Source organism: Syzygium oleosum, unplaced genomic scaffold, assembly GCF_021117445.2.
Source record: "Syzygium oleosum isolate NSW1041296 unplaced genomic scaffold, Sole_v2.1 Sole_v2.13, whole genome shotgun sequence".
Taxonomy (NCBI): domain Eukaryota; kingdom Viridiplantae; phylum Streptophyta; class Magnoliopsida; order Myrtales; family Myrtaceae; genus Syzygium; species Syzygium oleosum.
Window position 1 is genome coordinate 5127509 of NW_026607497.1, and position 26477 is coordinate 5153985.

Here is a 26477-nt window from a genome sequence, read left to right on the forward strand (position 1 = left end):
TATACCAGGGATTCCATAACAATCATCTTCGTTGGAATTTCCACTATGATGAGAGTGAGAGGAACCTGAATCTTCAATTTGAGAAAGGGCCTATTTTAGCATTCCTGCTAATTACTGATGAGACTTAGCAGATGCTAGTTTTGACAGAACAAATCCTTTATCATGTAGAAATGGAGTGATATCATTAGAATTTAAAGGAACATAACCTCTAGAAATAAGCCATTGGGTAACAGCTTGTTCAGTAACTCTATCGAAGAACTTGAAACCATCCCACCATTTGACTTTGAAACGTCTTATTAAAATGGGGGTGCCTTTGTCAATAGATTTGCGGTAATCAAAATGCCAGCCTAGTACCCACAATACTCCGAAGTGATAGAAAAAGAGCATAAATTTGGGGAAATTTTTCTCATATGGAAGGGGATTAAATTTGCTGAGAAAAAGTTCGTAACTGGGTTGGATTTTTGAGTGAAGTATTTCATCAATAGGTCCAAGATGTTCCCACCATCGGATGAACCAGTATGGAACTTGTTTAATATCAAAATCTTCGAAGAAAAATAGCCACGTATGAGAATTGTTGGCATTTTTTCTCCGGAAGGTATTCCACCAAGCTTGTTGGTAGTCAAAGTATGAGAAAGATGATCTGTATGGTAAAGATTTAGTCATCTTGATATCAAATTTTTTCAAGGTTAAAGGATTGGGCTTCCAATGGGAAAGGTGAATGACCCTATGAATTCTGGCTGTGGAGTAATTAATATGACATTTACCAGAAAAGTGTCGAAAAGTGACAGATTTTGTTTCCGTTAGGATTTTTTTCATAAAACTCCATTGTTTTATAAATATCATGTGGAGTATAATTAAAATTTTTAGAAAACGTATTTTGCAAAGAGGTATGGATCTTCATTATAAAATCCATTTTCTACATTGCCAACATTTTGAAATATTGTTTTATGAAAGAATTTGGATTTTGGAGGGGTTGCCTGAGCTGATTGAATAACCACCTCACTAGAAATTCTTTTTCCCATTGCTTTTTGAGTAGCTATGGGAGAAGGACAGAACTTACCATTGCTATTGAAGGTTGAGGCTGGTTATTGAAGGCCTGTTGGAGAAGTTATAAGGCTTCTTCGTGAGATATTTTAGTAATATCAAAGAGAGTATCTAGTTCTTATTTGACTTAATTAGAAATAGTGGTAATATTTAATGATGGTTGAGTTGCTTGAAGCCAACTCCTGATGTTGGTTAGGCCATAAGACTCTTTCTCTGAGGATGTTTCGGCAATTTCTTTGCCTTTGTCTCTCCTGGTGGGCTTGTTGGGAGTTTTGAGAGGCATTTTCTCTGTAAAAATTCTCTTCTGGAAGAGAATTTGAAGAACCATTTATAAATTCTATATCAAAATAAAAAACAGATAGAATCGCTTGCCATTTGGCAAATATTTGTTTAGAAGCAATATTTTGAACATCTTTTTGCAAAATATCTTTTGCAGATTTGCAATTTATTCTTAATAGAAATTTTTTATTTAAAAGATCTCCTTGGAATTTAGAAATAGAAAGTACAATAGCAAGAATTTCCTTTTTGATAGTGGAGTAATTCTTTTGACAATCATTCCAGTGTTTGGAGACAAATTGAACAATTTGTTCTTTATTGTCTTTTGATTGTTTTAGAATTCCCCCATATCCAATTTCAGAAGCATCAGTTTCAACAATTTTATAAGCAAATGGATCAGCAAGATGTAAATAAGGAATTTCCTTAACAATACGCTTGATTTGTTTCACAATATCAGTATGAACCTGAGTCTAGGATGGAGGATCTTTTTTAAGTCTATGATGGAGTGGTTTGCAAATGATGTTGATGCGAGGAAAGAAATCAATAATATAATTTAAACTACCAAGAAATCTTTGCAATTGGTTTTTATCTCTAATTTCATCAGGAAATTTTTCAGAAAATATTATTGACCTTTCAATGGGTATGATAGTCACTAGGTGGATGTAATATCCTAGGAAACGTATCTTTGTTTTGAAAAGGGATATTTTAGTAGGTGAGACTACCAATCCATTCTTTTTCACAATATTGATAAAATGATTGACATGTTTAAAGTGTTTTTCTATGGATGTAGAGAATATTAAAACATCATCTATGTAAACTATAATGTAATCAGAACAAGAATTAAAATGTTATTCAGTATCCTTTGGAATTCAGAAGGGTCATTTTTTAATTCAAAAGACATGACATTCCATTCATATTGGCCAAAAGGAACAGTAAAGGTTGTCTTGTACCTGTCCTTTTCGCTAATTTGAATCTGCCAAAAACCTGATTTCATGTCAAATTTCGAAAATACTTTTGTATCATGAAGTCTATTCAACAAATCCTTTTTATTAGGTATTGGATACCTTATCCATTTTAAAGTTATATTTAAAGGTTTATAGTTTATTACCAATTGTGGAACTCCTCTTTCTAGTTCAGCATTTTTGTTGACATAGAAAGCTGAGCAACTCCAAGGGGATTGGCTTTTCCTAATAAGCTTCCTTTTCGAGAAGTTCTTTTATTTCTTTTTGACAGAAATTTAAAACTTCGTGATTCATTTGATAAGGTCTAGCTTTAGTAGGAATGTCTTTTTCAGAGAATTCTGATTCATAAGGTAAATCAACTATATAACATTTTCTTGACCAAAAAGCATTGGGAATAGTTGAACATATGAAATTTCTGATTTGATTTTCAAGACTGGAAATCCTTTTTTGAAGATTTGGTTCAGATAGATTTTTGTCAATCTTTTTGTATTCAAGATCTTCTTTTAAAAATTGAAGATGGGTTTCTTTTTCTTGAATAATACAATTTATTTCAAAAATAAAATGTTCTTGAAGAGGGTTTAAATTTCTGGTTTGAGGTTTTGAAATGAAATCAAAACATATTTTCTTGCCCAAAGTCTTAGTTTCTATTCCTTTGTTAGAAACTTTAAAAGGTTGCATTAAACCAATAAAAGGTGTTCCTAAAATAATATTTTGTTTGATGTCTTTGACAAGAAGAATTGGAGTTTTATAAGAAATTTGGTCTTTCACAACTTCAGCTTCAGGAATTTTGTAACTTATATTTAATTTATTTCCTGATGTCGATTTGAGAGACTGGGAGGTATTTTCAAAATACTTAGTTGGTATAAGACCTTCTTTTATACAATTAAGATCTGTGCCAGTATCAAAGAGGGCTATTGTTTCCAAAATGAATTCATTATTGACTTTTATAGTAATATTAATTAACCATTTTCTGGTTGTTATTTCAGAAAGCATCAAAAGGAAATTATTGTTAGAGGGAGAAGGAAGTTCAGAAATCTCATTTTCTTCAAAATCTCCTTCTTTTTATTTTCATTTTAAAGATTTTGTTTTGATATCAAAAATTTTTTGTTGCATTTTCAATTGGGCTATTTTGAGTTCTTGAATTTCTTGTTTTTGTTTATTTATTTCGTGATTAAGGTCACTTATAGAAATTGGTTCAAATTTTGTTTTCTTTCCTTTATTGAGTATAGTAGAAATATTGTAAGGAGTATTTGTATGGTAATCTGGTTTGGGATTTTGGAAATTATTCAAATATTTTATTTTTGTTTTCGGATCAGTGATTTGATCAATAGTTTGCAAAGGAATTTCTTCTTCTTTTGTTAGAATATTTATTTCAAAATTGGTGACTTCTTCATCTTCACTTTTTGAAGTTGATGAAGAGGTTTCTAAATGACAAACCTGAATACCTTTTTCAAAATTAGATTCATCAGAAGAACTACTGTCAGACTCAGCCATTATTTGGTTGAGTTGATTGATAATTTCTTCGTCTAAATCTAACTCATTTACCTTTTTGCTGATTTTACAATATCTAGAAGTATGACCTTTTTTGCCACAATTGTAACAAGTAATGGTTTTAAAATTTTTTCTTGGTCTCTTTGTTTTATCAAAACTTTCATCTTCTTTTTTCTTAGAAAATTTTTTATTAAATTTTTTCTTATAGGGTTTTTTATAAGATTTCTTTTGGTCCTTTTATTTAGAAAAACATTTTCCTGGACATTTTGACTTTTCAAAAGTTTTAAAAGATGGATCATACTGGGCACATAAATCTCCTAATCCCTTGTTAGAGAGTTTTTGTTCCTTTTTAATTTGCTTTTGAAGGCGAATGTTGGTGCACATTTGTGTACCTATTTTATAAACATAAGAGGTCAATTCACCGTAAGAAAGATGGTCATATGGAATCTGGTTTTCATATTCTTCTCTTATCTTATTGCGAACTTGTTCCCCTATGAGTTTTGGTAGACCGGCTAGAAACTTTTCTTTCCAAAAAGGTTGATTACAATATGTTCTTAAGAAAACTCTTTGTAAAAAGACTTCTTTATATTCTCAAAATTCTCCTAAAGATCTGCATTTCATATTAGATAAGAGATCTTGATACTTATTACGTATATGAGATGGATCTCCTAGAAAATGCTGAGATATAGAAAATATTAAAGTATTGACAGCATCCTGAATAGGTTGATTATTTTCATCAACTATTCTTTGACCAAAATCATCTAATTTGTGAGCATTAAGAATTTGATTTCTTTGCTCTTCAATTAGATAATTGTCCCACCATCTTTTTAATTGTCCGGTAAAACCAGCTATTAAAAGGTAGGCAACAGAATGGTCGGAAGTGTCTGGAATGGTTTTATAAGTATTAACGAGCATAACCATTCGAGTCAAAATATTTATGAGATTTTGTTCAGAAATATCATCTATATTCCATTCATAAATAGAATTAGAAGAATATTTGTTCTGAGTTTTTAAAAAGGATTCTTCTGTAAAAATATCAGGAGGGGTCGCACGAGAATAATATAATTTTTGGGGATTTTTCCAAGTAATTCGGTTTACCTCAGGAATTGATTCAGTATCAGATTTATCCAAAAGATTAATTTGGTTAGAAGATTCAATACAATCAAGAGTGTCTTTGACACTCAGGTTTTGTATTAGAGGAGTATCTAAAATTAAAGGATTTTTAGAATTTAAAACTACTTTTCCTTCGAGGAGTTTTCTTCTATCCTCCAAGGCGGTAGCAAATTCAATGCTAGGATTTTTTGGAATTTCAAAATTCTTGAAGAGAGGTGGTTTTAAATCCTTTGTTTTAGAAATTGTTTTTGAAGAAGAAGGGATTTGGATTGAGCATTCTATTCTATCTAATTGTTTTCCTACGGTGTAAAGATGTTGATTTGAAAAGTTATTTTGCTCAACAATCTTTTTGATACCTATGCCATTTATTTCAGAAGCCATTTTGAAAGGACAAGCTATAATTTTATTTTCTCGATGTTCAAATTTTATTTTTCGAAGGGGAGGATATAATTTCATTTTCTCGATGTTCAAATTTTATTTTTCGAAGGGGAGGATGATTGGATTCAATGATTTGGTCATTGTCTAATTTCCACCTATAAAATTGGTCTAAAACAAAAATATGTTTTTCTTTCATAAATTCATTTTCAAACCAATCAAAGAAGAATAATTGGATTTCATGTTGGTACATGTAATCATAGTATTCCTTTTTGATTTGTATTGCTTGTTGTCCAAAATTTTTAAAGAACCAATCTCTGATTTGCTTATTTTCAAAAGAATTGAATTCTTTATTTAAAAGTATTTTATTTGGCTCAAAAGTTAATTCTAAAACATTGATCTTAGGATCTTCCATTTCAAAAGGAGTCGGATAAGGAAAATGAGGAGTGTGAGAGTGTTGATAGACTGGCCTGGAGATTCCTGACCTGTTATCTATCCCGCTGATATTTGGAAGGGGAGGAGGACTTGCAGATGCTTCCTCAGGATTATTCAAAGTGATATTAGGGACATAGTCTACAAATCTACGAGAAGAGGTGGAATGCCAAGAAGGAATTGATCTGATGTCACAAGACCTCCTAGGAATATCAACAAATCTTCTAGAGAATTGTATAGTTACTTTTCCTTCAGGATGTTGGATGATATTAGTGGGATCAGAATTTTGAATAACTCGTTTGGGAATTTGATTTTCTAATTCCCATTGGTCAGGGAGTGTTATTTGATTCCACGGAATGGTTTTAGGAATGGTAATATTGGCTTTGGAAATATCAGTTTGTAAAAGAAGAGTTTCTCCATTGGAGTTTAATTTAAAAGCCTTGCTTCCAAAAGCAGAATTCATTATTTTGTAGTAAACTCTATAAACCAATGCTATGGGAATTGAACCTTCTGCTATTGAATAATTATGAGTTTTTATTTGAAGAGTTAGAGATTTTAAAATATTCTTATCTTTTAAAGAAAACTGTGAAACCAGGATGACTATCAAAATGAATCGAGCCACTGCAAAGATTGGTCTCAACTGCTCCAAGAATAGATTCATCATATTTTAAAAGTCTAGCATCTCTTAAAACAAGAAGTAAAGAAGTATTTAATCCTTCTTTAGTAAGAGGTTTTGCTCCAACTTGAACCAAATCAATGTGCATATAATTCCATTTCTGGGAATGTTTCTTTATGGAATCTTTATTTAAAAGTTGTATAGAAGCAAATGAATTAGAAAGTGGTACATCTCTTTCTTCGGTTACAATTATATAACCATTTTGGCCAAAAAATTTGAATTTTGATTGTTCATAAATTTGGTTGAGTTTTACTTTAGGAACAATCCAATTTTCTATGGACTTATTAAAATCTTCTATACCGATTTTTATATATATACCTGCAAGTGGGACAAAGAGTCTTGAAGCTTTGTACTCAACGAGTGCTTGACGTGGGTTTCTCTTGGTGATTTTTTCCGTGGAATTGCATCAACAACTCAAGTGTTTGAAGCCAATTAAATTTTTGTGGTAATATTTTGTGTATAATTACTTTGTGAGATTGATGGATTATTTCGTGAAGAATTATGGACTAAATACTATGTGCGTTATTAAGTATAATTAGGGGCTGAAAAACACTGATAATGTTCGATTCATTGAGCCATGAAACCTGTGATGTTGTTGTCATGTTGTTGTGGGAAATGTATAAACCTCGAAGCAAAATGAGCTCTCCCATGGTCCCAGGGATTTCCAATTGGAAGTTATTATCGGACAAGTCAGATGGTTTTGTAGGCATTCCAAATTTTCACCAGCTGGAGCTCCATTCCTTTCGATATCACTGCCGTGGAATTTATGCACGGGTTCATAAGAAAAATGGAACTCCTAGTGATGGGTAATATTTGCCTAGTTTGTACCGGAGATCATCTTGTCCATCGTTGACTTAAAATTTGAGATGTACACAATGGGAAATGCATTGAGTTATCGTTCTATAGGTCCAAAATTCTCAACATTAAGGGACGATTCGTCATCGGACTGTTCATTGTGCCAGAGAATTCATTGAGCCTGAGAATCATAACTTGCAATTGAGGAAGGATTTCCAACCAATCTGGATGTTCAAATAACGCGGAAACAACATGATTTTACATATTAAGTCAATACAAAAATATCATAGAAATAATGATGAACAATGAAGGATATAAGTGATTTACGTGATTTGATTTGAGTGTCAGTGTTTATATCAATGGGGAGAGCCAATGATAAATAATCCACTATAATTGGAAAATTGGAGTTACAACCTGCTCATACGTTTGAATGTTTTCTACATCTAAATTACACGAAATCCCATGGTATTTATAGATAAAACAACTCAATTGAATATAAACTCACAATACAAAATCATCGCGTTACTCCTCCGTGCGATCAAAGATAGCGTGATCGCGCGTCCTTTCTCTCTTTTCACTATTTGGTTCTTTCTCGGAATTTTTTTTTTCGCTGGCGGCTTCGTTGCAGGAAAGAGCAGCCCACGATTTCTTTTCTTTTTATATGCGGCCGTGTTGGAGTCAGATTCAAACTAAAAGACACCCACGTCCTTTTCTTTTCTCTCACACTAAACCCTTGGGGCCCACTTGTGGCAGCAACCTTCGCTTTTCCTTTTCAGCAACATAGAAAGTTCGAAGTTTCATCTTTCCTTTATTTTTATTTTTATTTCTTTTCTCTTACAAAAATGTTTTTGTAGACTTGTCAAAATGTATCATAAATTCATTCAATAAATAGGTCATAAATGACTTAATTATATTTAGTAAATGGATCATAAATGGATATAAGCATAATATGAGTGTTAAATGGGTCGAAAATGGATTTACAACTTATTTAAACTTAACTCATTTCTCTCGCATTTACTCAATCTCGCACTCACTCACTCCGCACTCTTATCTCAATTTAGGTATAAGTTTTTCTAGATTTAGTTAAATGTGAAAGTGTTTTAGGAATATGGATTGGGTCGGGTATGGATTGGGTATGAGTTGGGTCGGGTATGAGTCATTAGATTTGAATTACATGGAAATGGATTAAAACGGATTAAATGAGTCTATTTGGATCAGATCATTTTCGACCACATCCAAACCCGACCCGACCCATCCGTTTGACAGTTCTACTCATAAGTAAAATAAATTTTACAAAATAGTGTGCCAATTATTAAAAAGAGTTATTAATCCTAATCCAAATTAAAAAGTATACACAGGCTCAAACTCGAAACATAATTTGACAATTATTCACCTTGGCTCGACGTTTGTAGCGAAGTCATAGTGCTCATTATTCACGCTGCTCTTCCAACACTCCGACTGATGCTCACTCTCCACAGAGGCCAATTGTGCTCAAACAAAACTTGAGCTTCGCCAAAGGAACATGCTTAATCATCATGTTTATTGGGTTCTCTGCTATTGCAATCTTTTTCACAACAATCTTACCCCGGATGAAGTGGTGCTTGATATTGATATGTTTCATTTGCTTGTGATAAATTGAATTATATGCCATATATATCACACCTTGGTTATCACAGTGTATATCTAACACTTTTCTAATCTAATCCAAAGTCCAAAAGCAAACCCCTTAGCCATAATGTCTCATTTACTATAAACGTCAGTGCCATGTACTATGTCTCAGTTGAAGACAAGGCAATGAGATCCTGTAAGGACACCTTCCTACTCACTGCATCACTTGCTAGCGTAACACGTGCCTTGCTAAAGATCTGCATTCATCCAAATCACCGGCGTGATCTGAATCTACATACCCTGTGGTCTCACTGCTATTGCTGTCCCTTTGATATAATATACAAACGTCTGATGTCTCATCAAATATATGACGATTCACTTCACAACTTCCCAATGAGATTTACCATGTACTCCTAAGTCCTAGAAGAAGAAGATACCTCATTGTCGTTCCCTGGAATACCCTCGAAATTCTATTATTCATACAAACAACAACAAAAAAATTTGAAAAAGACCATCAATATACATAGAATTGGCTTTTTTCAGGGATAATTGTTAATGAAAAATCCATTTCACTGAAGAAAAAAAAGAAAAAGATGAAAAGAAAGTTCACATACAAGCTTGCTAGTCTACTTTTTAACTGGCTTCGAATACTCGTAGAGTTTCCAGTATCTTGGATAGAGTTATTATATACAACAATATATCATGAATGGAATGGAAGACCTCTCAATGAGCAAATTGAGCCAAGATCGTTGAGGGCCAGCAAAATTGTATCCTAATGATCAAGTTGAATCCAGCTGACATAAGAAGTCTAGGTCAAGGCCAACCATCAAATCAACTTAGACACACCCAATTCCGAAAGAGCAGTACGGTCATATCCACCGTCACCAAGGCACAAACATGATGTTCATATTTGGTTTGTCATAGGTTAGACAGACTAGAGTAATGCTCCTATTGTTGTATACCAATAAGAGCTATTTTCACCAACACTCTTTCATTTAAGTTAAAGTGAGTGATAAACAATCTCATAACTCAATTAATTAAAGGACTTTGGAAGAAAGTCTTCTTATTCAACCGAAAATGGAGGAAACATAGCGCATAAAGAAAAATATCAAATTACACTACTTAGATAAAACCTCGTCCAGCAACTTATCCAAATTCATGGAAGATGACCCTTTTTCACCAACTGCTTCTTCTGCCATCTTCTTCCACTCCATGGCCTTGCTTCTCATTTTCTTCCCCACCTCTCCCTCCATCAACTCCCTCACAAGCCTCTCCACTTCATCTCTCTTCACATCACCATCCATCTCCAACCCAATCCCCCAATCATCACATATATACTTGCAATTCGTCTGTTGGTCTCCAAAGCACGGCCAACACAGCATCGGAACTCCGGCCGACAAGCTCTCGATGGTTGAGTTCCAGCCACAGTGCGTCAAGAAACCTCCTATTGAAGGGTGGTTCAGCACTCTCTCTTGCGGGCACCACCCAGATAAAAAGCCTCTCTCTCTTGTTTCCTCCACAAACTCTCCGGGAAGAATCGTCGTGTCTCCATTCACTGCATCAGGCCTCAAGACCCACAAGAAACATTGATTGCTATTAGCCAGTCCCATCGCAAATTCAACCAACTGTTGGTGTGTCATGGACGCTATACTCCCAAAGTTCACATAGATCACAGACTTGGGCTCCTTCAAGTCTAACCACTGGAGGCACTCGTTGTGCTCTTCCAAGAGATTGCACTCAATATGCTTCGAGGCAAACGATTTTTCTTGAGCGATTCGATTGATCATCAAGTGGAGTGGTCCAACCGTATAAACCCTAGGGATCATTGAGGAGAGAGCATGTAGCACATCCGGCTCAAGTGCCTCGAAGGTGTGGACAATGGTCGCCGTGGCATTACCTGTCTTGTTGCCGGTGTCAACGAGGAAGTTGAACAAGGTGTCATCGGAGCCAGTGATTCGGATGAAGTGAGGCATGTCGCGTAGCCTCATGTTTTTCATTCCCGGGATCCAGGCGATAGGGGTGTTCCCATATCCGTTCATCAATTGGGATTCATCTGCATGCATTCATATCCATGCAAAATCATCAAACGGCAACAAATCTAATTACGGTGACTTTTTCTCGTTTTTGACCCCAAAAAAAAAAAGAACAAGTCACAATTCACATACAGTGCAGTAATGGATAATTAGGGAAGATTACCAAAAATGTCCTAAACCTATTGTACTAATGCCAATTTAATTTTAAACCTTTCAACTTGGCCAATTTAGTCCTAAACCATTGACGATTTGCCAATATAGTTCTTCTGGCCAATTTTGGCCAGAAATCATTGACGTGGACGCTGCCGTCTTATATGGCACGGCCGGCTTTGATGTGGATAATTTTTGCAATTATTGCGATTTTTTTCTTTTCTTTTTTTTTTTTTCATTATGGTCCGGCAATCCTCATCGGCACTAGGCGTGGGCCGCAAAGCCCTCGTCCATATATAGCAAGGGCCACAATGCCCTCGCCAGATTTGGGCTAGGCAAGGGCATCGTGACGCTCGCCTATGGCCAGCGACCTTCGTCGACACTACCGAGACCGCAAACCGATGGAAGGAAACAAGAAAAAAAAAGAAAAAAAGAAAAAATTCATTTTAAAAAAAAATTACATGAATTGTCTATGTCAGTGCCGGTCGTGCCATATTAAACAACCAATAACGATAAAACCAATATAAGGGAATTTAAGGCCCAAGTATGAAGAACTATGACTGACTGTTTTTATCGAAGTCAAGATTACTTATACATGTGCGGAGTAAAATGCAAATAGCGCGGGAATCTTATCGTGTGTGGCAGTTCTCCCGTACCACACTTATCGTGTAATTACCAAAGACTCGTTTATGTGTTCCTAAGGCTGGCCTTAAAAAATGAAAAATACGGTGGATTGGAACATGCACCTTAAGCAATGGAGGAGGAACGCGCACCCTTCGGGCTAATATTTATGTTGTCAATTAATTAAAACTCAAACATATTTATCCCATCATTAACAACAATATCCTGACTTATTATTACCTGTGAGTGGTGTAAGACCGTTTTCTCCGAGGGCTCGCAAATGTTTCACCGCCATGAGGGCACAGCCGGGTATAGTGAACAAGTGTATGAGTGGAATCCCAAAATTTGAAGCCGCAGGACTCGTCGTAAACGTCATGAAACCATCAGAGATGATGCAAGTCACCGGAGGGACACTCGGGTTCGAGCCCAGGCTCGATACGAGATCGCTGAAGGGGCCGATCATATAGTTCCTCGTCGATTCACAGAGCGTTGGGATGTCCTGTATCGCATCCGCGTCTGAAGGAGGAAGACCATCGGGGATTGTCAGGAACTGAAAGTTGCTCAGTGTTCCGTTCACGAACTCAAGGCCTCGGGCTCTAGCGAGCCGTCGGTGATTGAACTCAGTGTTGACGAAGGAGATGTGGAAGCCCTTGTGGTGGAGGAGCTTTGCTAGCTTGAGCATGGCCCCGATGTGGCTTTGTGCAGGGCTTGGAATGCAAACTGCGTGTGGCTTTGTGACCGATTCGAGTCCGGCGGAATCCATTGTTTCTTCTCACTAGAGAATGACGAATCAAATGACTTTTCAAAGACAACTCGGCTTGGTTTAACAATCCTTGAGTTGAGCTTCCCTCCTTATATAACTTTGTCAACTATTTTGTCTTTATTTTATGCGTGATTTCCAAGTATGGCACCACGTTATAATTTGTCATATTTTGTTGGATTTCACCTCCTTGTTTCTTTTGGCCCTGCTTAAAGAAAGATTATCGGGTAACGTGTGTTTTAAGTAATGCGTTCGACATGCTATCGTCGAATTTTGAACATTCCTAAATTCAATTAAGAGAAAATTACTAAAAAAGTGAAGGAGCTAATTCAGAAGAAGAAAATAACTAAAATTTGGAACATGTTTACAGGAAATTGCTAAAATTTCAAATTTTTTTCCTTCCCGTCTAATACGAGTTTTGAATTTTCGACTTTCCTTCCTCTGAGAGATTCCCTTTGATGAGGCCAACAAAGCGCAGGACCACGAGAGAGAGAGAGAGAGAGAGAGAGAGAGAGAGAGAGAGAGAGAGAGAGAGAGAGAGAGAGAGAGAGAGAGAGAGAGAGAGAGAGAGAGAGAGAGAGAGAGAGAGAGAGAGAGAGAGAGAGAGAGAGAGAGAGAGAGCATGATTGTGGACAGTGAAGGAGCTAATTCAGAAGAAGAAAATAACTAAAATTTGGAACATGTTGAGAGGAAATTGCTAAAATTTCAAATTTTTTTCCTTCTCGTCTAATACGAGTTTTGAATTTTCAACTTTCCTTCCTCTGAGAGATTCCCTTTGATGAGGCCAACAAAGCGCAGGACCACGAGAGAGAGAGAGAGAGAGAGAGAGAGAGAGAGAGAGAGAGAGAGAGAGAGAGAGAGAGAGAGAGAGAGAGAGAGAGAGAGAGAGAGAGAGAGAGAGAGAGAGAGAGAGAGAGAGAGAGAGAGAGAGAGAGAGAGAGAGCATGATTGTGGACAGTGAAGGAGCTAATTCAGAAGAAGAAAATAACTAAAATTTGGAACATGTTGAGAGGAAATTGCTAAAATTTCAAATTTTTTTCCTTCCCGTCTAATACGAGTTTTGAATTTTCAACTTTCCTTCCTCTGAGAGATTCCCTTTGATGAGGCCAACAAAGCGCAGGACCACGAGAGAGAGAGACCTTCCTCTGAGAGATTCCCTTTGACAAGGCCAACAAAGCGCAGGACCACGAGAGAGAGAGAGAGAGAGAGAGAGAGAGAGAGAGAGAGAGAGAGAGAGAGAGAGAGAGAGAGAGAGAGAGAGAGAGAGAGAGAGAGAGAGAGACAGAGACAGAGAGAGATCTGGTGATTAATTGGAGATGAATTATCATCTTTGATATTTCCTCGAGAGGTCACCTCATTAGAGCGATCCAATGAATAAGATTGGATAGGTTAATTTCCATGACAATGAAATGCTTACGAACATTCAACTATTCAAAAATTAAAATTTGGATTACAACCATTAGAAATTCCAAATTAGTACCTCATGACACATTTACTCCAAACGAATTTTCATGTCACAAAAAATCTCAAACCGATAGCACTGATCCAAATTTAGTCTCCTCCGTTAGAATTCCATCGAATATCGTGCTAAAATGCATGTGTCAACACACGTCTATGTGTCAAACATTTATCCTGTAGGTTTTCAATCTCCAAAGCGCAAAATCAAACTTGCTTATATCCACTACAGCCCAATGCCCCATCTGGATCACATAGCTTTATCTGCGTCAGTCAAAAACAAGTTCTTTTCCTGCAACACAGCTTGAATTCGAACTCTGACAGAGAAAACAACCCACTTCACAACTCGAACAATCTGAGGACCAACATGATCTTGCAACACATCATTTCTCTCCCTCCAAATATGATCGATAACCCCATTCCAAGCAAGCTTTAGCACAGTTTTAAGCAGAGATTTCCCCTTAGCAGTTCGAAGTACACATTCAAACTCAAAATCTCATGCACCACAGTTCTATGAAACCCAGCAGCTCCAGAAGATGATTCCATAGTCCATACAGCTCTGGGAAAGCACATTCGAAGTATGGATGGTTCCTAGATTCAGAAAAAGAAGAACACAAGACACACTTGTCATCAATTGAAGTCCACTAACTCATTCTATCAAATGGTAACGGCCTATTCAATATAACAAGCCACACAATCATATCAAATATGGGCAGGTTTGGATTAAACCAGAAAATTTTATGACAAACCATCTTTTGCTTGTTTTCTCGTACCAATTCCTAGCCCAAGCGTCCCCTGAGTAAACTGACCTGAAGATTTCTAGTGAAAACAACCCTATATTCAGAAGAGCTGCAAGGGGAGAATGTCCCACAAAGGCTGCATGAATCAGGACTAATAAATCAGACCTTGCAGGAGGCCATAACCAATCATCTCCATTAACGATAAAAATATTATACAAGGCAATCGTTTTTAGAAAAACATTTTTCGTATAATTCATTTTCAGCCGAACTAACCACCCCTAATAAGTCTATGCAACGCTAGTTCCGAGTCTCTGCAAAAGTCGATGGGTAGTGACGGAGAACGACTTGGAGGGAGATTTTAACTCCAAAGCATTATGTTGATTGATGAGCCATGCATGAATCATGATCTTTTGTTCGAAGTCCTTGAGAGACTTGACGCTCGGGCATGATTGTGGACAGTGAAGGAGCTAATTCAGAAGAAGAAAATAACTAAAATTTGGAACATGTTGAGAGGAAATTGCTAAAATTTCAGATTTTTTTCCTTCCCGTCTAATACAAGTTTTGAATTTTCAACTTTCCTTCCTCTGAGAGATTCTCTTTGAAGAGGCCAACAAAGCGCAGGACCACGAAAGAGAGAGAGAGAGAGAGAGGTCTGGTGACTAATTGGAGATGAATTATCATCTTTGATATTTCCTCGAGAGGTCACCACATTAGAGCGATCCAATGAAGAAGATTGGATAGGTTAATTTCCATGACAATGAAATGCTTACGAACATTCAACTATTCAAAAAGTAAAATTTGGATTACAACCATTAGAAATTCTAAATTATTACCTCATGACACATTTACTTCAAACGAATTATCATTTCACAAAAAATCTCAAACCGATAGCGCTGACTTAAATTTACTCTCCATTGGCAGATGTGTCGGTACATGCTGTATTTATCTCTAGTACTGCAAGTTGAGGCATATTATTGCCATGCATGTGGAGGCAGTCAACATCTTACGATATGTTTAGTCTCGCATACTGATTAATGTGCAAGGTTGACGCTCCTTTGGATATGATGGGATCATTCTGGTACATGTCTGGTCGGATGCTTGATGTTAGCCGATTTGTTTCTTATTTTTCCCAACTATAGCCGGCGAATTCATGCGCATTGCACTGAACATGTACTGCCAGAGGAAGATCAAGAGAATAATATTGATTTTATCAGTTGAACAATCCTAGATAGGCATTGATTTGGGTGTTAAACGTTCAAGAAAGAAAAATTCTGAAAATCCCACAATGGAATTGGTTTAATGTGTCCATGTATCTTTATGTTAGCATCTCTTTTATATAAATCGATGAAAAATGCATATGAGTGGCCGCATATCCAATTTAAAGTTCATAAAACATCAATTGGTCGACCAAAGTATATAGAGCAGACAGGATGATCTACAGAAGCAAGTAATGCAGGACAATATCAACGAAAGGAAACTTTTTAGTTGATAATTGCTGCGTAGTCTCAGCTGGTTTAATTCCAAAACTTGAGTCTCCGATGATGTTAACTCCTCTCTCTTTTTGCGGTTCCATCCAAAACGAAGACAAAATCCTCGAATATCGTCATTTTAGAGAAGTCTGAAGATTATTAGGCTCCTCTGTCCCATGCACACCACCAAAAGTATTGTTTTTACTTATTCCAACTTATGATACGACCAAATAAATCTACTTTGATAATGTATTTCCTGTCCCCAGTTTGGGCCAGTGTTACATTGAGGTACATGTGGACCTTTTTGGCCAGTTATGGGTCAATATGGAATGATTGCAGGACCAACCGTCTACAGGCCCAACATTCTTGTACTCCCGATGTGTAATAAATTTTTGTTTTTTCCGTTTTTTGGTTTCAAGGTAAACAACTTCTCCAATATATCATTTTCTTCCGAACGAGTCGTTAGAGATGAACACGAAAAGTTAAAATTCATTAATGAGAAGTCGATTAAATCAAAGTTATCCGTTTTATCTTTCTAAATCTTTTGTGGAAAAAGTCAGCTGAGGAAGGGGCTAAACTCCTTAACGCTATATCAATATCCCCACAAGCGGACTTAGGACTCGGTCCCAAATTTTAAGTCATTGGACAGTGACCCAAGCCGGCACAACTCCGGGTCGGCAACGGTGGACCAGACACTTTTGCTAGTTTATTCATGTATTCATTTAGTTGGAGCTCAAAGACCTACTTTGCTCTCGATTCTGCGTATTCCCAAGGTAATGGCACTGAATCTTACACGAGGGATCTGCACCAGTTCACTAGTGAATTCCAATTATTCCATGCGACCATTTACAAACACACTACTCACGTATAAGACAACTCTTGCAGCTTTTTTTCTAGTAGAATTATTTGGAATTTGAAGATACTTTGTATAATTACTGAACATTTTTCTGTTCCACTTTGACCTATGTTCTCTATAAAAGATAGTGTATGATACGTTACAATCCACAATCTACTACAGACCTGCAACTTCAATGATTTTAGTATTGATTCTTCAGGACATATTTTTCCTTAGCAGATTAATTTATTAACAACTTTTGGCTGAATGGGTTAATTTCTTCACTTCTAATTCTTCATGGCAAATAAAAGCTACGCACACGAGAAGATGGAAATACTACATGTAGAGGCTAACGGCACTTGCTTCATTTTTCTGTTTTTTGCTACTTTTTTCTTAAAGCTGTGTGCTTCATAGATCTTATTATTCATCTTTTCAATTTAACTGATATATAGTTGCGCCAAGAAACAAGAATTAAAGGCATTAGAAAAAAGCCTTCATATGAGAAATGACATATCAAGCTGATTTGGTGACATCTTTATTCACTGAATGTACATTACACAGTTTAAGAGAAAACTCCTCAACAATTTCGTTGTCCATGAAATTCAATGGCCCTCTGCTTTCGTTTCACCGTCCATTCGGCTGCTCTACTCTCCAGCATTCTCACACCTCGCGCGAGCCATTTGGGCTTTTCCATTTCAAATGCAATGTATGCTATGGAAATCCCAATTACGATTCCAGATGCATAACCCATCCACATTCTTTTTTGTTCCAACCAACTATGATGCCCTTTGCAATTGAAAGAGGAGGACGATGGTGGAAGACGTTGAGCATCGCCACGGCATGCTTTTTGCAATGGAGTTCCACATAAGCCTGGATTATCACTAAACCAGTCGCTTGAAAATGTGTTCAAGTGCTTTTCTTGTGGAATTCAACCAGTGAGTTGATTCTCCTAGAGGTCTAAGTATCCAAGGGATGCCAAATCTCCCAGTATTCTAGGAATTTCCCCACTAAGCTTGTTCGAAGAAAGATCAAGCCATTCAAGATCAGTCAAGCTCTCTAAAGTTGGAGGGATGGAACCTGTAAGATGGTTGTGTGAAAGGTTGAGCCCTTTAGGAGAGTGGAGATGTCCAAAGACTCGAGGAATATCTCCTTGGAAAGAATTGTGCGACAAGTCAATGGTTGTGAAGATGGTCAAGATCTTCACTAGCTTAATCTCCAGCCCTTTCATCGTCATGATCACAGAATTTTCATATGACACCTTTTGGAAAGACAGTGTCATATATAGTGATTTTTCTTGCCCATTTTAGCCATTCATCATGCCTTTCAAGGTTCATTATCAAGTTGGCTCGCAAAGGACCCCCTAAATTGTTGTTGGAGAGATCCAAAATGCGTAACTTGGGAAAGAGGTCAACTCCCTCTGGAATATCCAAAAGACCCTTAAAATGAGAACTTTTAACTCTAGAAGCATTCCTAATCATCTTGAGAATGTATCCTCTTTCTGATTGCTACTGATATCCAGAACTTCTAGATATTTACATTCGACAAGGGACTGCGATAAAGTGCCTTCAAACCGATTTTGACTGAAGTCAAGAGTCACCAAGCTATTTCTTGATGAAAATGTTTGAGGAATTGTGCCCTTAAGGTGATTCATTCGTAAGTTAAAAATCAACAGATCGGTACTAAAATTTGTTAAGCATTGAGGCAAGGCACCTGTCAAGCCATTATCAGACAAGTCGATGATTTCGAGCTTGGTAGCATTGCATAACAAAGAATGGATCTTTCCTGATATATTATTATTTGCATTGGAATAATAAAATGTCATGGGAGATGGAAGTGGAATTGGCCCTCCAAACTTATTGTTGGATAAATTTATTACACCCAATGAGGTGTTTGAGAAGATATCATTGAACTCATTGTGACTGAGAAATAATGATGATGAGTTAACGCATTTGACTTCGGAGTGCGGTAATGACCCTTCTAACTTATTGCTGCTCAAGTCTAGAACCTGAATATTGGTCATATTACGAAAACATGGTGGCATATCCCCAGAGAGATTATTGTTAGACAAATTTAAAGACAAGAGTAAACTCAAGTGGCAAATTGAAGAGGGGATTTCACTAGTAAAACCATTATTGGAGGCGAAAAGGTAAGAAGTAAAAGGTGGAAGGATTGAAAGTGGTCCTTGGAACGAGTTGTTCTGAAGATTTATATATAACAATTTCTTCCAGTATAATTGTGGTATACCTCCCTCCAGAAGGTTATGAGAAAGTTCTAATCCTTCCAATGTATCATGGCTTATTCCCCATAACCTCCTCGAGATCTCCCCACTATTCCTATTGGAAGAGAGGTGTAAGAGTATTAATCTTTCTAACTAATTCAAGAAATAAGGGAACTTGGTCAAGTTGCAAGAATGCAACCGCAACCATTCAAGCTTCGAGAATGTATAGCTCAGTCTACTATAGGTTAGAATTAATTCCTGAGAAACACTGAGCCACTGTAGATTTTTAAGCTTCGTAAAGATTTCAAACTCTACAACCCCGCTAAAGTTACTCCCGTCAAGATATAGGGATTGGAGTTGTTTGAGATTTCCCAATGATGAGGGGACGCGTCCTGTAAATTTGCACCCTTCTAGATCTAAAATTGTTAAACTCTTCATTTTACCAATTGAATCGGGTATTTCTCCTTAAAAGCTTGTACTGGACAGAGTCAAGAACGCAAGAGGACCGGTCCAATTGGATTTGGGAAGAATCCCAGACATGTCTTCATTGGAACTCAAATCGAGAGTAGCAAGGCTCAGGAACCTAAAAATAGTAAATGGGAATTCCCTCTTTAAGGAACAACCACTAACACTTAAATATGTCACAAAAGAAGACAAGTTCGCAAAGGACTTTGGTGAAACCATAGACAAGTTTATAAAATCAAGAACAAGCCTTCTCAATATTGTTAAATTCTGAGCAAGTATTGTGAAGATTGGATTTTCCAACTTGAGTGAAAAGAGCGAGTTTGATTCATCAATATAAGGGTAAAAGAGATCAAGTGACACCAGCTTGGAAAGGTGAGAGATTTCACTAGGAAGGGTATCTGAAAAGTTTGAACGAGAAAGATTCAGATGAGTCATGTTTACAAATACACTAAGATTAGGTGAAATGTGTGAGCTAGCAAAGCCATTACCAAAAAGGTTGAGGCTCCGAAGATGGCGAAGGAGAAAGAGGGAGCTATTGGAATGGAGAGCACCACGAAGCCAACTGCAAGTAAAATCGAGACCGATGACATAATCGGTGACATCGTCGTAAGTCACGCCGTTCCACAAGTAGCAGTCCATGCTCTTGTTCCATGAATTTGTCTTTGGATAAGAAGGGTAATCCGAATCATAATAGCCAAAATCCGAGGCCATGCTATCAAGCACGAAGGAATCCTTAAAATGCAGCAAGGCATTGCGTTGGTCTGGAGGCAAAGGGGCGAGACAAAGGGAAGGGAAGAATGTAAGACACAGAAAACAGAGGAGGCCGAGGATTTGATGCCACCCTATTTTGCAATTTAGCATGAGAGTGAGTTAAGAGGTGGTGTAGAGTGCTTTAACTTACATAGACCATCTCAAGTGTGAGTTCATTGACACAAGTCTTCGCACATGTGTTAGCCATTCTAAAAGCTTTGCTCAAAACAGAGTACGAGTAATTTATGTAATTTTACAGTTCCTAATCATTGCATGTGGAGCAATGATAAAGTATCTGCTTAATTTGAAATCAACGTTTAATATGCAAGATCAATGTGTTGGGTTCAACTACGCAACCCTTCATACCTTTTTTTTTTATATGAAATTTTCTAATGTAGAATTACAAGATTTTATGAGCCACAAAAGTAAATACAATTTAAAATGAGTTGTTCTACTTATGAGGAAAGGCTACCTAATTAACAGTCCGTAACAATGTGAAAGCCTCCAGTAATTTCGTCAAATATAAGAGCGAATAAAAAGCCTAGAAAAGTTGTCTGACACTTCACTCGAGAAACAAATTATATACATATTATTTGGATCACTCAAAAAACTTGCACAATTCAAAAGTACTTGAGATTTATTTTCTCAAAGTTAAATAATTGTAGAGTTTAAGATAAAAGTAGTAAAATATCTTTTAAGTTTCATAAAGTGCTTGTCAAATACTATATGGACGTTGGGAGAAGAGAAGCAGGAAGCTTTTTGCACAAGGTATATAAATGAGATATCCGCTATCACCACTTCTGCTCCTTCGTACTGGCGAAATTAAAGGAGATTATGTAAGAATTGCAGGTTTGGATTATCCGCATATTGATCGCAAGCCAGAAATATCGGATTTCTTTGGCAAATGAATTGGGATTCTAATTCTTATAATCAATAATTTTTTTGTGAACTCAATTGCGCTGGATCTGGCGGAACGGGAAAAGCAAGAATCAGATCATCATCATGACCACCCACGCTCTCACATTCCAAGTCGGAAAGTCCGTTTTTATATGGCAAAAGTATTGTCCAACGCACTTTAATCTATCGTGCGACGTCCTAATTACGGGGGAAAAAGTGAGGGCATTATTAGATGCACCCAGGAGGTCGTTGCCTGTATTTTATTTCAAGTCAAGTCTCCCCATTATTGGTAAGCAAAATAACTTGGCAAGCGTCCATGCCTACGCGGTTCTTCATGGTGGTTGTACTGTACGTCGTTCGTTGTTGTAAGTTCCATAGCCATCAGCAGAAAAGCATAGTTATTCTTTTACTTGTTCTTTCTTCCAAGGATAATCGGACTTGCGGAATAATTCGAGCACTCGATTTATTATAGTTCGCATCAAGCTCAATAATCCTCTCATCTTATTCGGATGTTCCGACACGAAACTAGTCATGATTGCTTTTCTACATATATTAATATGCTCAGAACAGTTATCCAACTTAAATAATCTGGTTAAGTTTGTCGACAAATTATCGATGTATTTTTAACAACCAGATATATGAATGCTTGCAAAGGGAGCAGCTCGCTTCGCCTTAGATTATGTATCCCATCTCTCTCTCTCATTTATATTAGAAAGATGTATTCGCCTGTGAACCACTCTCAAAAAAAAAAAATCTCTAAAAATTAACACATCATCAAGCTTATATGGAGTTGCCGCATCAGAATTTTACACTCAATGCATAAAACGCAAGTAATTACAGTGAGACAGCTTTTAGAATTTGATTAAAATAAATCAAGTGCTCATTAGATTACCGTCATATCTTTTTCTACCCACCCTTAAGTTTTCTCATTTCCCCAGTCGTCTTTTCTTTGCCAAACCTCAAATTTCTATTGATTATCTTTGACCAAAGTTTTGAAGCCTTTGAGTCTCCTCAGGTTTCATGAGTAGTTCAGTCAAACAAAATCTCTGCACACGGCAAGATAAAGAAGATATCTGGAGCGGTTCATGGCACTTTCTTCACTTTCCTGTTTTTTGCTTTTTCTTTAAATGCTATGTGCTTGGCTGATCTCATTATTCATCTTCTCAATTCAACTGATATGCAAATGAACCAAGAAACATAAAGAGAAGACATTAGAAACAAGCCTTCATACAGGAAATGACATTTCAAGTTGGTCCGCTGACATCTTTATTCATTAAATCTACAATGCATGGTTTCAAGTGACAACTCCTCAACAATTTCATTGTCCATGAAATTTGTTCGCCTTCCGCTTCGGCTTCTCCATCCACTTGGTTGCTCTTCTTTCCAGTATTCTCACACCTCGCGCGAGCCATTTGGGCCTTCCCATTTCCAATGCAATGTATATTATGGAGATTCCAATTACAATTCCAGATGCATAACCTATCGCCATTGCTTTCTGTTCAAACCAACTCCCATGCCCTTCAAAGTTAAAAGTTGACGAGGACGATGGTGGAGGAGGTCGAGCATTGCTAGGCCATGCTTTTGGCAATGGAGTTCCACATAAGCCTAGATTCCCACTAACTGATTCGCTTGAAAATGTGCTCAATTGCTTGTCTTGCGGAATTCGACCAATGAGTTGGTTCTTCGAGAGGTTCAAGTATCCAAGAGATGCCAAATCTCCTAGTACTCTAGGAATTTCCCCACTAAGCTTGTTTGAAGAAAGGTCAAGCCATTCAAGATCAGTCAAGTTCCCCAGAGTTGGAGGGATGGAACCTGTAAGGTGGTTGTGCGAAAGGTTGAGCCCTATGAGACAGTGAAGATGTCCAAAGACTTTGGGAATGTTTCCTTGGAAAGAATTGTGCGACAAGTCAATGGTTGTGAAGACGGTTAAGATCTTCACTAGCTCAATCTCATGCCCTTTCATGGTCACGGTCACAGAATTTTCATATGATAACTTTCGAATGTACCGTGTCATATACAATGGTTTGTCTTGCCCATTTTTGTCATTCATCATGGCTTTGAGGTTCAACAGGTTGGCTGGCAAAGGACCATGAAAGTTGTTTTTGGATAGGTCCAAAATGTGTAAATTGGGAAAGAGGTGATGTCCCCTAGGAATATTCAAATGACCCTTAAAATTATTGGACCTCAAAATGAGAACTTTCAGTTCTGGGAGTGTTCCCAACCATTTTGGGAATGTATCCTCTATCCGATTGTCACTAAGATCCAAAACCTCGAGATATTTACATTTCACAAGGGACCTAGGCAATGTGCCTTCAAATCGATTTCGACTCAAGTCAAGAGTCATCAAGCTATTTCTCCAATAAAACGATTGAGGAATTGTGCCCCAAAGGCGATTCATTTGCAACTTTAAAACTGATAGATCGGTGCTAAAATTTGTTAAGCACCGAGGCAAGCTACCTGTTAAGCCGTTGTTAGACAAGTCGATGATCTCAAGCTCGGTGGCATTGCATATCAAAGAAGGGATCTTTCCAGTTATATCATTATTTGCAATGGAATAATAGAATGTGTTGCAACATGGTAGTGGAATTGGCCCTCCAAACTTGTTGTTAGACAAATCTACTACAAGTAATTTGGTCTTTGAGAAAACCTCCATGGGCCACCGTCCTATAAAATTATTGCTTCTCAAGTCTAGCAACAAGAGATTGGTCATATTACCAAAACATGGTGGCATATTCCCAGAGAGACTATTGTTAGATAGACTTAACTCATAGAGTGAACTCAATTGGCAAATTGAAGAGGGGATCTCACCGGTGAAACCATTGTGGGAGGCATAAAAATAAGAAGTAGAAGGTGGAAAGAGGAGTGGCCCTTGGAATTTATTTTTGCTCAAGTCGAGGTTCGAGAGATTGGTTATATTATGAAAACATGGTGGCAAATTCCCGGAGAGACTATTGTTAGACAAATCTAATTGTTGGAGTGAACTCAATTGGCAAATCGAGGAGGGGATCTCACCAATGAAACCATTATGGTAGGCAAAAAAGTGAGAAGTAGAAGGCACAGGGATCAGAAGTGGCCCTTGGAATTTATTTTCGCTCAAGTCTAGGTACGAGAGATTGGTCATATTACCAAAACATGGTGGCATATTCCCAAAGAGACTATTGTTTTGCAAAAGTAAATCTTGGAGTGATTGCAACTGGCAAATTGACGAGGGAATCTCACCAGTGAAGCCATTGTCGGCGGCATTAAAGTAAGAAGTAGAAGGTGAAGGGATTGGTAATCTTCCACTAAAGTTATTCCCAGCAAGCATCAAAATTTGGAGTTGCTTGAGATCTGCTATTGATGATGGGATATGTCCTGTGAATTTGCACTCTTGAAGATCTAAAACCATCAAACTCTTTTTGTTACCAATTGAATCGGGTATTTCTCCTGAAAAGTTCGTATACGCGAGATACAAGAACATAAGAGGACCAGTCCAATTGGATTTGGGAAGAATCCCAGACATGTGGGCATTGCTACTTATATCAAGAGTAAGAAGGCTCGGAGATCGAAAAATAGTATCTGGAAATATCCCCCTAATAGTACAAGAAGAAATGCTTAAATGTGTCAAAGAAGAAGACAAATTCATAAAAGACATTGGTGAAACCATTGACATGTCTAATTTATCAAGATTAAGCTGTGTCAAATCGGTTAGATTCTGAACAAGCTTTGTGAAGATTGAATTTTCCAACCTGAGATAAGAGTTGATGTCCAAATCAAAATTCCTAGAGAGATCGAGTGACACGAGCTTGGAGAGGTGAGAGATTTCACTAGGAACGGTTCCCAAAAAGTTTGAAAAAGAGAGATTCAGATGAGTCATTTTAACAAATGTACTTAGATTAGGCGAAATATGTGAGCCAACAAAGTCGTTACCAAAAAGGTTGAGGCTTTGAAGATGGCGAAGGAGAAAGAGGGAGCTATTGGAATGGAGAGCGCCACTAAGCCAACTGCAACTAAGATCCATACCGATAATGTTACCAGTGATCTTATCGCAATTGATACCATCCCACGAGCAGCAGTCCATGCTCTTGTTCCATGAGTTTGTCTTTGGATAAGAGGTGTCCACATCTTCATCATCATCACAAGTAAAGCTGGAAGCGTCCTTGTCAAGCATGAAGGAATCCTTAAATTGGAGCAAGGCATCGCTCTGATCACGAGGGCAAAGAGGTGATGCCAAGGGATGGGATGAGTGTAGGAAGAAAAGGAAACAGAGGAGGCCAGGGATTTGATGCCACCTCATTTTGCAATTTAGCATGCGAGTGAGTTTATTAGTGGTGGAGAGTGCTTCAACTTATATAGTCCTTCTAAACGCCGAAGTCATCGACACAAGTCTTTCTCCAGCAGGTCTATTGGTGGGCTCTCGACATGCGTTACCCGTTCTCAAAGCTCTGCTGGTCGGCGTACGAGTAATTTCATGTAATTTTACAATGCCTAATCATTGGACGTGGAGCAATGATAAAGTATCTGATTCATTTCAAATAAACGTTTAATATGCAAGATCAATATGTTGCGTTCAACAATGCAACCTTTCAGATTTTCTTTTTAAATTTTCAAATCTAGAATTACAAGATTTAATTAGCCACTAAAAGGAAATAGAAAAAACTGAGTTGTTCTACTCGTGAAGAAAGGCTACCTAATTAACAACCCATAACAACGTGAAATCCTCCAGTAATTTTGTCAAATATAGGGATAATGACACAAATAATCCTTGAACTTTGACCCAATATGGAATGTGGTCCCTGAACTTTAACCTAATGTTCAATGTGGTCCCTGAACTTTTGGTACATGTTCAATGAAGTCCCTGAACTATGTGAAAATGTTTAATGAGTTGTATATTGAACATTTTTACATTTTACATTTTCATATTGTTCATGGACTAAATTGAAAGAACTACATTAAACATTTTCACACCGGGTCATCCAGAGTGTGCAAACTGTTGTTTGCAATTCTGAGAATTGCAGGTGTGGATTACCTGGAGATTGGTTGCAAGCCAAAACATCTTATTTTGGCAGAATTGGAAGGAATCTGTGGCAATTGAATTGGCATCCTAATTTTTTTAATTAATGATTGTCGTGCGAACTCAATTGTGCCGGACTTGGTGGAATGCGAAAAGGAAGAATCAGATAGATCATCATCACTTTCCCAATGTGAACTGACTCTTGACAACCCACGCTCTCATATTCCAAGTCAGAAAGTCTGTTTTTACATGGCAAAAGCATTGTCCAACGCACTTTATTATATCGCGCGACGTCCTAATTACGGGGGAAAAAGTGGCT

At 37.3% G+C, this 26477-nt stretch overlaps 2 protein-coding genes across 2 annotated transcripts; both read right to left on the minus strand.

The window, feature by feature from the left end:
• Positions 1 to 9805: 9805 nt before the first annotated feature.
• On the minus strand, positions 9806 to 12424 carry LOC115675198 (7-deoxyloganetin glucosyltransferase-like). The gene is made up of 2 exons (XM_030597799.2): positions 11817 to 12424; positions 9806 to 10825 (listed from the first exon to the last, which is right to left on the minus strand). Exons 1-2 carry the CDS (start codon positions 12337 to 12339, stop codon positions 9891 to 9893), a joined length of 1458 nt encoding a protein of 485 aa, XP_030453659.1. The 5' UTR covers positions 12340 to 12424; the 3' UTR covers positions 9806 to 9890.
• A 10059-nt stretch (positions 12425 to 22483) lies between these two features.
• On the minus strand, positions 22484 to 25441 carry LOC115675180 (receptor-like protein 43). The gene has a single exon (XM_056317236.1). It carries the CDS (start codon positions 25439 to 25441, stop codon positions 22484 to 22486), a length of 2958 nt encoding a protein of 985 aa, XP_056173211.1.
• Between the last annotated feature and the right edge of the window lie 1036 nt (positions 25442 to 26477).